At 42.3% G+C, this 14730-nt stretch overlaps 1 protein-coding gene across 1 annotated transcript in view; it reads right to left on the minus strand.

The window, feature by feature from the left end:
* Positions 1-14730, minus strand: part of LOC128354019 (striated muscle preferentially expressed protein kinase-like) — a 45198-nt gene that overhangs the window by 2720 nt on the left and 27748 nt on the right. The window contains exons 11-36 of the mRNA XM_053314266.1: positions 14466-14624; positions 14189-14378; positions 13295-13518; positions 13084-13203; positions 12890-12994; positions 12342-12548; positions 12123-12246; positions 11379-11551; positions 10879-10991; positions 10596-10764; positions 10033-10132; positions 8913-9113; positions 8387-8444; positions 8227-8304; positions 7921-8093; positions 7755-7781; positions 7496-7648; positions 7350-7392; positions 7170-7235; positions 5731-7048; positions 4318-5622; positions 4040-4207; positions 2439-2561; positions 1317-1481; positions 836-891; positions 228-790 (exon numbers count right to left, since the gene is read on the minus strand). Coding sequence (XP_053170241.1) covers positions 228-790; positions 836-891; positions 1317-1481; positions 2439-2561; positions 4040-4207; positions 4318-5622; positions 5731-7048; positions 7170-7235; positions 7350-7392; positions 7496-7648; positions 7755-7781; positions 7921-8093; positions 8227-8304; positions 8387-8444; positions 8913-9113; positions 10033-10132; positions 10596-10764; positions 10879-10991; positions 11379-11551; positions 12123-12246; positions 12342-12548; positions 12890-12994; positions 13084-13203; positions 13295-13518; positions 14189-14378; positions 14466-14624 — 6181 coding nt within the window. The remainder of the gene's footprint in view (positions 1-227; positions 791-835; positions 892-1316; positions 1482-2438; positions 2562-4039; positions 4208-4317; positions 5623-5730; positions 7049-7169; positions 7236-7349; positions 7393-7495; positions 7649-7754; positions 7782-7920; positions 8094-8226; positions 8305-8386; positions 8445-8912; positions 9114-10032; positions 10133-10595; positions 10765-10878; positions 10992-11378; positions 11552-12122; positions 12247-12341; positions 12549-12889; positions 12995-13083; positions 13204-13294; positions 13519-14188; positions 14379-14465; positions 14625-14730) is intronic.

A 14730-nucleotide genomic window follows, 5' to 3' on the forward strand; every position in this document is an offset into this window, starting at 1 on the left:
CACAAAAATGAATCTAATCTGAAACAGAAGCATGAGCATGAGCATGAGCATGAGCAGAAACAAAAGCATTTACTAGTCATATCCGAGGAGGAACAGACAAAGGAACAGCCAAAGTAATGCAATTTAAGCCAGTAGCTTTTTGATTAAAAGAATATTTTCATCCTGAAACCTGGTTATTTTCTATGATTTATGGCTATTCTGTAACCCTAATAAAGTATCTAGCTCACCTGGCTTTCTCATCTAGGAAGGTGTAGGGTTTTTGTGGAACCCCTTGGCGTAGGGCAGTGGAGGGTGTAGCACGTCCTGATGGGGTTCCTCTGGTGGGAGTACTGACCCCTTCACCGAAGGGGCTCAGGCTGGATGCTTGGAGCACTTGAGGGGAAAAGGAGATGGCAGTGGGGGTCACACGAGCAGTGGTGGGGACATAAGAGGGCACAGAGGCCACTGCTGGTTTGGTGGGGGTTGAAGGCGGGGTTACAAGAGTGGTTGGTGGTGCTATGATTGGGGTCTGGGCCATAGGTGACACCACATTCACTGGACTCTGGGGTTTCGGCAGGACGAAGGGTGGGGCCCCTTTGACTGTGGGTGACGATGGAAGGCTGGAGCTTATTTTTTGGGCCTCCTCAGGTGTCGTGGCTGCAGATGGTGATGAGGGGTTGATTGCAGGGGTGGAGGGAACAGCAGACGACGGTGAAGCAGTTGGATGAGAGAAAGCAACAGGTGAGGTTACACCTTTTGGAGATATAGAGGTGGGGGTGATGGTGGAGACTGTTATCCTGGGAGCGTTGTTCTGGACTGGTTTGTGAGGAGGGAAGGGTACCGGGGAGGTAACCACTGGTTGAGGAGGTGGGACTGTTCTTACTACAGCCACAGTTGGTGAAGCTGCTCCAGCTATGGAGGAAACTACAAAATAAAACATTCAGATTGACAGATGAAGTGCAACCACCTTCTTTAAAAAATCTACATACACCTGTTTTCAAGTATTTCATTATAACCACCCCCATCGTGTCTTTAAATAAAAATAGAGATAGAAAGATCAGTCTGTGGTGATCCTAGTCATAATCCAGACACAGGAACAGGTGGTTACGAGTCACAAGAGGGCATTGCTTAATTTTAGGGTATCAATGACTGAAAAATCACTTTGAGGCGCTCTTCAACATTTAAAAACATTTGAATAGAGTTATATTAGTCTAAAACAAGCTTAAGTCTGTACAGTAAAATATTCTTCTTAACTGCTGTATGTGCAGTAATTGCAGTAATCGTGATGCATGGCATTCAGCTACTGCGTGAACAGTTCTCGACAGTGCATAAAGTACCTCCTGGATCCAACCTGACTGGAGCAGAGATGTTGCTGTACGGCCCCTGTCCGGCCTTGTTGACGCAGGACACACGGAACCTAAAGGTGGCACCTGGTAGCAGGTCGGTGGTGTTGTAGTAGCAGTCGACCACTCCAGTAGCCACAGTGATCCACTTAATATCTCCTGAAGCACATATTGGAAAGAAAAGAATGGTTTATGTGATGTTGTTGCAATTTTATTAAATTATACAATGGTTTACTATATTTAAGAAAGCAGGTTAGATTTTTTATATGTTAAGTGAAAGTATGATGGCGAGAATGGAAAAAATGTCAAAATACATGTACTGTAATGGAAGTTGTTTTTGAAATGGAAAAGTAGTCATTGTAGTACAAATATTGAACAGCAGATGGCGACATTGTCACACTGATAAACTGCATAAACTTTGACGCTTTCAATTCTATCCATTGTAAGAACATCATGTATATACAAACAAGTTAATACTCGGGTTTCCTCCTGAAAAATGAACTGTCACAGTAGCTTATCCACTATATGGTCACAGTAAATTATATAGTGACACATTATTCTGTGAGTGCCAAGTAACTTCAGTGCAGACTGGCAAAAGATTATATTTGGAACGAGTACACGCCAAGAGCCGAAAAGTTAAATAAATATTCACAAACTGATTTGTGAAACTACACTTTCATCCACCACGTTATGAGATAATGGTGATTCATCCTGTATAATGACAAAAGCTTTGACAGTGGCACTGGTACAGTCACTATTCCCACATGGACTGACTCATTTTCTCGGTCTAAGTGGTGTTTGGGAACTTTATTTCCCCCGTGGCATTCTCCTCCCTCCGCACTCTAAGACAAACATTATCTACACTTTTCAAACACTGCTACCTCCGAGGAGCTTGAATCTTTGAGTTTAATTTAATTTCTCCCACACGCACCACATCATACTGACAATAGTGCACAGTGGGAATGCAGTTTTGAAACCATCAAAAGAGAGCAAAGCATACAACTGATTTTAAATAAAAAAAGAGGATATTTCTTTAGATGAGCTGAATGCTGTTGAATGATTAACAACAACAAAAAGAAGGAAAGAGTGGTTTGTTGAATGTCTGTATTAGCTCACCCTCTGTCTTTCTTTCCAGGGTGTAACTGCATGGTGGTTTAGTGTCTGCTGGTTTCCAGAGCACCAGGGCTGTGTTGTTGTAAGTCTGAGGGACTTCAGGGGTCCCTGGCCTTTTTGGAACACCTTGAACAGTCATGGAAAAAGAAGAAAAGGGAAAAATGGAGGGAAAATGAAAAGGCATGAGGCATTAAGACATTACAGACTACAGTGAAGCTTTTAAGCAATATGGAAGTATAAGGTGGTTCAGAAGATATGTGCTGAAAAAGAGTATTAGTACCAAGTGAACCAGACCTGAATGAAAAATATATTATATTATTATACTGTGGGGTTTTTTCCAGAAGGGTTTTTATGTGTATGAGTTTTAACTGCTTTGTGGGGGTGTGCAAGTGTGTAGTTTCACTATAGAGTGTGCATGGGTTTTACAAGAGTGTTTTCAGTTGTTTGTGGTTTTACTTGTATGTCTGCAAAGTTTTACCACTGAGCGTGTTTGTGTGTTTTCGGCCTCATTTTCCCGAGGTCACATGTCATACAGTATTTTGCCTTTTCATTTCATCATTTCATCTTAACTTATCTTTATTATGTTTGAGTTTCTGTAGGTGGGGTTCTCTCTCTGCCTGTTAATGGCTGCTAATGTGTACTGCCTTCGCCACATGTGGAGCATTAATGAGGAAGACTCCTCAGACAGCGTGTGTCACAACAGCTTGAATTTTAGGCGTAATTTACATTTCTATGATGTTACAGCAATCAGTGACACAATGTTTCCACTTATTTAGATTTTAATGTCACAATTTGAGCTCAGTATGAGTCAAGATGCCAAATAAGGACACACTAGGCCTAGATGTTCATTTTCTCGAGCCCAGCGTAGAAAATGATCCAGATGATGGTTTGAGTTTTGACACAGACAGTGTCATTCTTTAATTTCACAGTGTATTTCCCATTAAGTTGGCGCACTGGCATGAACAATGGAGCAACTGCTTCAAGCGAGATAAGCCGTCTGAAGTATTTTTACACTGCTGATTAAATACCAAGGGGAGACAAATAGCCTCCGTGGTGGAGATAAGTAATACAATGAAGACAACGACTGTCTAAAGCCATGAGAAAGGCGACGGATTGTACTCGACATCTGAGGAATATATTTCCAGTGCCGCCCCAAAAGTCTCATCATTTGCGTTGCATTTGTGAGCAGTGTTAGCCTCTATCTAATCACTTTTATTCTCATTATGTACAATTTGTGCAAAAGCATGAATACGACCTGTCTCGGCCGATTTCAAAAGCACAACACCATTTGTTCCTGTTCCGTGATGAATACGAGAAAAAATCAAGCGAGTTAATCTGCCAGCATTAATATTCCTTTGAATTGTATTAATATTCATACTATTCTCACTCCAATTAAAATTCAATTATGTCAAATCCTCAACTGATACATCACATTATAAAGATAATTACTGTATGTTCATGAAAAGCAAAGGAGCAGTGGTTCATCCATGCTGTAATTTGCAGATTTCTTTAATTAATTCACATTTTCCTCAGTGTATAAAATAGCAAATTAATTACAAAACCACACATTTTGATTGATTAAAGGCGGGGGACAAGATACTTACAAGCTATAGACAGTGTACAGGAGGTGGTGATGGTAGCGATGGTGTTGGTGGCTACACATTCATAAACTCCAGTGTCCTTTCGGCTAGACTTTTTGATAATAAGAAGCTGCCTTCCATCTGCAGGGGAGATCAGGTTGATTCTGTCATCTGCCTCCAGTGGTTTACGATCTGTAAAGCACAAAAAACAAGCAGAAGGACTTAGTATGATAGGGGAAACCTCTAATTTGATATAAGAGCATATGTTTTATTGTAAGATTGATCAAATTTAAGTAAGACACCTTTCATCCATGAAATTTCTGGATGTGGACTGCCAGCTGGGAGGCAACTCAGAGTGACTGGATCTCCCTCCAGCAGGATGTGGTCTTTCAGTTTGATGTGGAACACGGGGGCAAAATCCGAAACAGTGCGTAGGTGCTTCTGAGAGTTTGATAGACCCTCCTCTTTGGGGACAGATGTAGGGAGGTCGGACTGGGAGGAAGGTTTATCTTTCTTGCTCCTTGTCAAACCCCACCTGTCCCACCGTGATCGCCTGTCGCTCTCTGGGGCTTTTTCGGAATGCATGCTAGAAGTGGATTCAATTGATTCCTTTGATGTACCAGTGCCTGTCTGCTTCGCGAGCTGATTTTCGGGGATGCCCATTCCTTTCAGTCCACGGCCCTCCGATTGGGAATGACGGTGGCGGGTAAACAGGGGCGTCCTCTTTTCCTCGGCTTCCCCTTTTCTCTCCTCAGACTGACTGCGGAGTTTTGTGGTTATTCCTGACACTTTGTTCTCAAACTTCTGTCGCATTGCCAAGACGGGGGAATCTGTGACCTTCCTCAAATCCTTTTGCACCAATTCTTTCTGACTTCCCTCAGCATCTTTATCCTTCCTCTCCTCTGAGTGGGTCCTTATTTTGGCAGAGATTCCTGCCACTTTGGACTCAAACTTGCGCCTCATAGCAGAAACAGATGATTCTTCAGCTTTCTTTTGCTCTCTCTCATCCAACTGCCTCTGTGCCTCTGCACTGCTCAACTCCTTTGTATCCAGAGACTTGCTGCGACCAATAGCCCAAGAAACCCTCTTAGTCACTGCAGGTTGCTGCACATCCTGCTGCTTTTCCTCCTTTGGTTTATCCACCTTTTTATCAACGGATGTTGATCTCTTGGTCCGCAAGGACAACCTCCCAATAAATCCAAGGCCTTGCTCTTTTTCTGTTTCACCCCTCAAGTCTTGAACAGATTTAGATTTCTCCTGCAGTCCTTTTGATACCATTTCAAGAGGTGCTCCTCTTGCACCTGGCCTGTAAATCTCTTCGCCACCCTCGGCCATCTTCCGGCTTAGCACAGGTGATTTCTCCTCTGATTTGTTTCTGGTCAGTTTTCGGAGGCCACGGGTCAAAGAAGATTCACGCTTCTTAAACCTGGCTTCAAAGACCTCTTCTGAATCGATGTCTTTGATGTCTGTTCTGAGCACAGGCTGTCGAGGCATGGCAGGGAGGTCAGGGTTTGATGATGTGGAAGGAGAACCAGGAGTTCGGTCAGAGGTTGCTACTTTAGCAAATACTGCTGGATGTTCAGGTAACAAGGGGCTGTCTGTGGGCTCTGTTCTACTAGACTTGGCTGTAGCAGCAGGATCTTTGGATTGGTCAGACCTCCCAGATGGCGCAGCAACAGCTTGCATGACACTTGCATATGAAGTTGATGGTTTACTATTTTGTGATGCTTTCCTGTCTCCTTTCACATTCTCCTCATTAAGATGTAACTCCTGATTTCTCTTCTCCTCTTCATCATCATCTTCCTCTATTACAATTATAGGAGTAATTACAGCAGGTGATCTAGATTCAGATTCTACTTTGTTGTTGGTCCTTTTCTCTCTTTTCCCCTCTATGTTCTTCTCATTCATACTTTGCATATCCTCATGTTTTTTCACATTGCTCTGTTTTTTCTGTTGGTCCGCTCTTCCTGGAGTTGGGAGAATAAAGGAAGTGTGCTCTGTGGGTGAGGCAGATGTAGACTCCAGTGTTGTTTGTTCTGTTAGTGCAGACATTGAGACTGCCTCCTTAAGCTTCTTCCCTTCTATACTACCATTGCTCACTGATGGGATTTCTAAGGGGGCTCCAAACCTGCGGTGCAGGGGCATGGGCTCAGAATCCTCCTGAGTGAAGGAGGCGCTTTTCCGAAAAACTTTGGTCTTTGGTGTGTCCTCTCCAGGACTCTCAGAAGACGCTGCTCTTGTGAGTGTTGATGGCCCCACTCTGGATCTCCTCAAATTGCGATCAAGAGACCCCGTCCGCCTCTCATCATCCATGCCGAGTGTTTCAAACAAGGGCCCTCGCAGGCCGCTCATCTTCTTATCCACACTCCCTCCCCTGAGCAGCCGCTGTCTCATCAGCTCCAGTTTTAGAGCATAATCCTCCTGGCTTAACGTTGCTACCCCTGGGCTTGGGCTTCGATTGGGTAGTTCCATAGAAACAGCCTTTTTCAGGCTCTTGTTACTTGCTTCTGAACCATTATCGGCATTTCCCTCTTCTGGGTCAATGTGGAGAAGCAGTGCTGAATCAGCAGAGCTGCCTCTCCTCATGGTAGCCCTCCTTGCTTTTGTCTGTGACTCGTCTGACTCCACACTTGATCCTTTTTTAAGGGGAGCTCGTCTTGTGGTTTCCATATTCTCCTCATTCACAGTTTTATCATCATCTCCTCTTTTACTAACTCCTCCTCTCGTGCCTGCAACCTCCATGTTGTCCTTTCTACTCGTCCCGCCAGCAGCAACACCAGGCCATGCACTGACATCTTCGTCCCCTGGGATCTCATTAAGGGAGACCCTAGAACCAGAGAAGACCATAGACAGTGGCATAGGAATGAAAGGAAGCTCATCTACATCTGCATCTGAATCCGAGGAAGAGGAGGGAGGTGGGGAGCCTTCTTTTAAATGCCGGGCCACAGCAACGGAGACGTGGCTGGATGAGTCATTCAGGAGTTCTGGGATGGACCGCATCACCATCTTGGATTTGTAGCTGATAAGGGAACGCTGACAGAAAAGCCAATAGAGGAAAGTGTGAGTGATGTGTTTGTAAGCTTCTTTATAGGTTTAATTGGTCTCTGGGTCCTATGAGTCTTTACGTGTCTAAGTCATGAAGTGCATGCCTTACCTGCCATCGCCTTCTCGACAAAACTTGCTTTAGCATTGCTGTGCTGATGCTCTTATTTGTTGGTGACTGCAAAACAAAAGGGGAGGGGAGTTGTGATTACCTGGTGGAGGCATAAATATGAATTCTATAACAATGAACAGTGTCAGGCAGGATGATGTGCCTTTTTAAAAAGGTAGCTACCTTGAACCAAGGATGACGAAGGCACTCAACAGCACTGGGCCTCCTATGAGAGAGAAAATATGCGGAGGAAGGTTCATGTCATTTAGACACATTTAAATGGAATGATGGTATATATATATATATACGGAATAAAGTTAGATGCTTACAGTCTGTCCACCACCAAAAGCTTGATGACAAATCCCTTTGCTTCTTTGCAGAGGTCAGCAAACATGCTCTCCTCAAACGCCACATTGTAGTTCCGAATGTTTAATGCAGAGGCTCTGTCATTTTCACCAGCAAAGGGAGACACACCTGTCAGGCTAAAAAAATATATTATGAACAACATTAAACAGATCTTAATGAGGATTTCTGAGCTAAAGTAATTAAGATCTATTAAGTTGAAACAATTATAAAAATATAATGTACCAGAGATAAGTGATGACACCAATAGACCTGTGGGAGAACAGGAGAGAGGAGAGAGAAATCAATTTTAGGGCAAATGAAAAGCATAAAAGGTTGAGATGTGATTTTGGTGCAGATGACTGTGTATTGCCTGCAGTCATTTCTCCTCACTGGAGAACAGGTGGCTCACCATATGTCTGTTGCCGTGGAGACCGGAGTTTGGTTAACAATCTCTGGTGCAACATATTCTGGCGTGCCGTATTTGCAGTAGTGCTCCTCGGACGACTCCAATTTGACGGCATTCCCAAAGTCGCATATGCGAATCTGGTCACTGCCAGGACTTGACATTAAAATGTTTTCTGGCTGGAAGAGGATGAAAACAAATCATCATCAAATCATCATCAGACAACATTAAAAAAAATCTGAATATAGCAATTTTCATAACAGTCTTATTCTCATACATTTAATACAGATGAATGTGGGACATGTTAGATACCTTTATGTCAAGGTGGGCAATGTTTTTCTCGTGAAGATAACGAAGACCCTCCAACACCTGCTGAACACTAGAGCGGATCTATGGAGAAACATAAAGAGAATGACCTTAAAAGTCATGTTACATAATGATTGCGCACTGCAGTCGGAAGAAGCACACAAACCTCCAATTCCATGACTGTTGTTTTTTTGGCCATTCTTTCCAGCATCTCCTCATGACATCTAAACACAACAGTTAAGGAAAATAAAACACACAGGGCTGCGACTTGACTGCAGAGTCCAAATGGTAGGTGCACGAGAAATGAATTATAAATGAGCCAAACTCCCACACATCCTATCTCTTGCTAATTCCACTCATCGCCGATGAGTCACTGAGAATGATGTGGATGTGCTGCGCTTCATTCATGCCTCCAGGGGACTGCAGAAGACATTAGGATTAATGTCTTGGAACTTTAGTGTCCTCCGGATGCATCTAAATGTACTTTTAGTCCACAGTGAAGCAGACTTAGTTTGAAACAGAAAGGCAGTGCTTTTTTGACTTAAAGATGTGAATATGCTTGTTGAAAATCTGCACAGTATAATCTAAAAAATGTTGTTCTTATGTTTAAAGATAATGCTAATATCTGAAGGAAACACTATTATAAAGCAGCATATTTAACTATGATAACAAAATCGGCAATCAAAGGATACAACTCTGTTATGAGCACCACCACGGTCTTCTTCTCAAAGGCATCGTGGAAATATAGAATCCTCTCGTTATCCAGCTCAGACAGCAGGTCCATCTCTCTCAGGGCCAACGCTTTCCTCTTTCCTCGTGCTGAAATGAACTTGGCAGCGAACTCGGTCTTGCCCTTCTTCTGAGTCACCCTCTTCACATAGGAGAAGGCCCCCCTGCGTAGACAGTCGTGACACACAGATGCATGACATGGATTGAACACACGGCAAATTTATTGTTCAGTATGTTAATGCGCTTTGATCTCATTCTTATTCTGTGTTAAGTCCTTCAATTTTGGTGCAACCATACAAGCAGAAATCACAAATTAAAGTAAAAATGTTCATTTCAGTGTTACAAGTTTATGCTATTTCTGTATGTCTGTGTATTATTCTGAACATAATTAGCACAAAATCAAAGAAGGAGTGGTATAAAAGGATTTAGATATAGTATATCATTGGGTTGATGGGATGTTTGAACATTGTTTTAGATACAATAAAAAGAGCTCTGACGGTACTTCAAGAATGGCGACCGAGAATCCTCTTTATTATCTTGGAGTCAACAGAGTACTCCCTTAGTAATTTCAACCAACTGAGTATGGATATTTTACTTCTTTCTATTCGATTCAATAACAACGATATTAATCATACATGTTTTTTTTTTAAATAGGTAGAGTCACCAGAAAAATATGGAGAGACAGAGGGGATCATATAATTACCTTTAATCCTATTTGCTTGTTTTTTTGTGGCGTTTGTTTTCAGTGTATGAATCCAATTTCTGAGTTGTGTCGCTCTGTTTAATAACTGAAGCACATCAGCTATTGGAAAACATATTTTCCTGTCTGCCTGTTCTGCCTTTCCGATTGCTCCACAGTTCACAGTAAATGCCCCTCTCCACCGAGTCAGACAAAAACAAATCATCCGTCGGCTAATGTATTCTCTCCACTCAGGCTGGTGACTCATCTCTCGTTTTCAGGTGTGACTCCCCGCCCTCCCCTCTCTCCCTCCCTCCTTCCCTCTCCTCCCTCCCACAGCCCGACCCTGGGCGCTCAAACCACTATTAGCTGTCTGTGATGGGATGCCACACATACATACTCACCTTCCTATCTCTTTGTGGATATCATAGTAATCCGTCAAACGCCTCATTTTCCTCAGAATGGTTCCCTCGTCTTCCATTGGTTCCTCTGCTTCTTTTCGTTCTGCAGGGAGAATGACCATAGTCATTTTTATCATTTTGCGTGTGTGTGTGTGTGCGTGTGTGTGTGAGTGTTTGGCTGTACATGTATGCCAGCAGAGTAACAGATGGTTTCATATTGTAGTATCAAAACACCTTGTGGTCCCTCCCATATGCTGTAGATTTATCTAGTTCATACTGGTATGTACTGCTTCAGGAAATATAATACATATAATTATTAAAATATAAAATATAATTCAAACTAAATGCTGAGTATCACCAAAAGATGGAAGAAAAGCTGCTCACTAACTTTTGGAGCAGGTCTTTGTTTATCTCTCATTACAATACAATGTCTATGATTCCCAATGCAGAAGATTGGCAAACCTCTCATAACTTCACTTCACTATCATTTAAACTGGGATGAATCTGTCCACATGCATATTTTCTGTGTGGATACACTGTTGTTGATGTTGCATTGGATTGCAGACCTGTGTGAACAGTGAGCTCAGCCTTGCAGGAGTTGGAGCCGGCCAGGTTCTTTGCAGTGCAGGTGTACACGCCAGAGTGTCCGGGCTGGGCGTTGAGGACCACGAGAGAATATTCCGGGTCGTCGTATACAAATGTGAAGTGACTGCTCTCAGATAGAAGCGCGTCATCCTGTAACAGACCAATTAACTGTTAATATAGTTTGAGATATTTTTTTTATTTGGTCTGGCAGTCATTTCCTTGCTGTTAAGGCGCACTGGGATAAGAAAAAATCAAACATCGCACCTTATACCACAGAATGTCCGTGTCTGGTTTCCCTTCAACCACAACAGCCAGACTGGACATCTCCCCAACATGCACATCCACATCCTCCATGATGGTTTCAAACTTAGGAGGCACTACGGAAGAATAATTAAGATTACAGATTTATGCATCTGTGTAAAACATAATAGACTGAACAAGAGCAATTATTTCCTGTCTTCATATAGTAAATAGCCTAAATAAATACAAAACCCCTGATAATACTGATGTTTTCATATTCTTAAATCCCAATAAGATCCCACTTATGAGGAGACAGGACTCACAAAAAAGGAAAGTCTTTTTTCCAAAACACTTCAGTCATTTTTAGAGTTTGTTATTCTAACATATGATACTCCACTTCAAAAATAGCTTGACATAAATTACAAGCAGCTTGACATTTACTGCTGCCAGTGGTGAGTAGTAAGTTCTTTGGATTCAAACAAAAAAATCTAAATTTATCATGACAGTGCTCCATTTGAACCAACCTGCCATAGCGAGCTGAAGCGTGCAGAGGTCGCTGCCAAACTGGTTGCTAGCGGTAACCACCAGCTGTCCGATGTCTGTGGTCCTGACCCTCTGAAGCTTTAGGGTATGTTGATCATCGTCAGGCATGCTCATCTCATACATCCCCGGTCTGTTGACTAATACCACTCCCCTCCTAGAAAAGACAAGAGGCAATAAATTCCAGTTATAGCTGCAGGCTGTAATTAAAGGTTTGGAGAAACATTTTGATTTTTAAACATTCATTACAAACTAAAAACAATTCTTGAGCTGAAAAATACAATCAGCAATATTGAGGCTAATTTACTTCCATGTACAATACACACACTGACAGGCTTAAGGAGGAAAAAAAGTAAACCAAAGACAAGAAAGCTCTCTTCCAAGAATTTGCAGAAGTTCACAGAGAGCAAGTGGAGCTTAGAAGTCAAAATCCTAAATTTAGTCAAAACAGCGCAACACTTCATGCTTCTCAGTCTTAATCCTCTGGATACAGACTTCTGCTAGTTTTCTGTCTGTAAAGGTAGGATATGCATGATCACAGGTTGCATCCCAATGTACAAATCAGTCCCTGAAGAGTCTAGAACTGGGATGAAAACCAGAAAGTATCTGGCTCCATAGAGACGTCTTTTAAAGCAGCTTTAGTGTTTAACCAAAGACTCAAAACTCGTCAGTTCAGCACTAACTGATACATTTTCCTCTGATTTGTTACTATGGATGGAGGAACTAACCTTTTCCAGGTGACAACTGCATGCACATGGTTCAGTGTGATGGTGATGCTCGCAGGTTGGTTCTCAACCACGTAGACAATGTCAGGTTTGTCTGTGATGATGGGTGCTTTCCTCAAATAGGGTCCTACACAGGTAAAACATTTTGAAAAGACACTTTCACAACTTTGAAATTCATTTTGGATCAGTGCAGTGACTTAAAGCCTTCTTTAGCATTGGTACCTCTATCCAGGAGCTGGACCAGGTCAGTGGAAGGTGATGGTTTGCTTAATGTCTTGCCAGTAGACGTCAGGACTCTGAAAGCGTAGCGGACTCCTTTGGACAGGGAGGTGATGGTGTAGTTAGCTTCCCTCAGGTTTGTCGCCACGACAGACCACTGGATAGATCCGAGAGGCTGCTGCTGAACCACATACAGCAAGGAGCCAGTGTCTGTAGACATATATGTAGTGTTTAGTTTAAAATATGTGGATGATAATAAAACACATAGACAACTGCTTAAAGTGGAGAAAGAAAGGATTTTGTGTTTTCTCAAATCTGTGCTGCTGACATATGAAATCCTAAAGGGATTAAAAAAAACCCACCTCGGGCTCGAACAAAAGAAAAGAAACAACCCAAACATGCAAGGCTATAAATAGCATTTTTATGTAAATGACATTTCTTCTTTTCCATAAAGCCTTTCTCAAGACTGCAGGAAAAATGTGTCACAAAAGAAATGAGGCTTTATCCATTCCAAAAATAAAATAATAATCACTGAAACCTAAAGAACCTACCAAGTGAAGAATCAAGCTTTTTTGGTTTCTTCCAGCTGAGGCTAATAGTTTTCCCTGTAATGGCCTCTATCACCGGAGGACCATCAGGTGGATCAGGAACAATATCTGTTTTCAAATAAATATATATATAAATAATATGAGGGAAATGTAGTATTCTGATAATTATCACATTAAACATAATCCTCCATCCCTACCTGTGACATATAGGTGTGCATAGCAGGCAGCTTTGCCCACTTTGTTGGCGATCACGGCCTTGTAGACGCCCCCGTGAGCGTGACAAGCACTCCGAATGACCAGATTGTGGACATCCCTGTCTGGAGAACAGACACACAACATTCTTATTTACCATCTCCCCCTCCTCTAAAAATGCCTCCGCTTCATTTTTTGATTGGCTTCTTTGCTTACGCTGGGTCATTTTGCGTTCTTCGCTGCTCTCAATAGGCTTGCCTTTGTGGTACCAGGCGATGGTTGGGTAAGGCAGGCCCGCCACCTTGCATTTCAACACCACTTCTTTGCCTTCATTCACTTCCACATCAGCCAGAGGTTTGACAAAATCTGGCATGGTCCTCCTCTCCACTTCACTCTCTTCAGGCTCCTCCGGGATGGAGGGCATCTTCTCCAACTTGGCCCTGGAGGAAAGAGATTGGTGTTAAAGACCTGAGCATTATGATAACAGAGGAGATTAAATACATTTAAAAGGTGCTACATGTATCTTTCTAACATCAATTCCAATCAATACCACATTGTTTTGAGACTTTATCAGAATTATTATAGATATAGACATTTGAGCATGGTTTGATTTATGGCACAAAGATGCTGGTACTCTTGATGAATGGAGGCGTTACTGTCTCCTACACTACCATTGCCTAATAATTTAACATTTTATGCCCAATCTCTCTTTTTGGTTTATAGTCTTCATGATGAATTTAACCAGTATTCTGTTGTATTTTGTTATGTTGGTTTTACAAAGAAACATATTCATTATAGTTTTGATAGGCACTGTATTAATTATTTTCATTGTTAACATTACTTTGTCTATGACATACGACATTGAGTATCTAAAAAACTGTCGGATATTATCTGTGAACACCTGCTCTTTTGAAAACCAAACTGCAAGACTGACTTCTTTATTATGGTTTTATATTTAATTCCCCGTCAGTCATTTTTAAGGATTTCCTTCCTCTCTTTGCCCTTGAAAACAAAAATCTCTCCTTTGACTTTAATACTGAAAGCCTATCAACCCTTTTCTATGACACAATGGCTCACAGAGATGTTTTCCATATGAATGACTTTTCTTACATGGGCGAGGAGATGGCAGCTCGGGGTTCTTGCATGTAGAGCTCAGCGGTGCATTCAGACTTCCCGTGAACGTTTTGAGCGACGGCGGTGTAGAAGCCCTCGGTGTCGCTGCTAACGTGGCTGATGACAAGTGAGTGACGACCCCCTTCTTTGAGGATGTGAACATTATCGCTTTCCTCCACTCGTGTCTCTGAAAGTGCATGGCATAAAAACAGTTATACAAAGCATATTACCACATTTACTGAATATCAGATATAAGACTGGACTGGATTCTTACCAAAATGCATCCAGGTGACTCGAAGAGGAGGTGTTCCGCTCACTTTGCAGTCAAAACGGGCGGTGCGGCCTTCGATGACCTCCAGGATGTCTAGTTTGCGGGTGAACAGAGGCTCTCTGGATGGAGTGACCTGAAGGTTCGCACTTGAGGTCAACTCCTCTGCAAATGAAACAACACAGGCTTTAGCAGAGAGATTTTTGGAACCTTTATGGGCATCAGTATAAGTTAACCTTGATAAATTATGCAAATACATTATGTACCAGAT

This window comes from Scomber japonicus, chromosome 24 (assembly GCF_027409825.1).
Source record: "Scomber japonicus isolate fScoJap1 chromosome 24, fScoJap1.pri, whole genome shotgun sequence".
NCBI classification, from domain to species: Eukaryota; Metazoa; Chordata; class Actinopteri; order Scombriformes; family Scombridae; genus Scomber; species Scomber japonicus.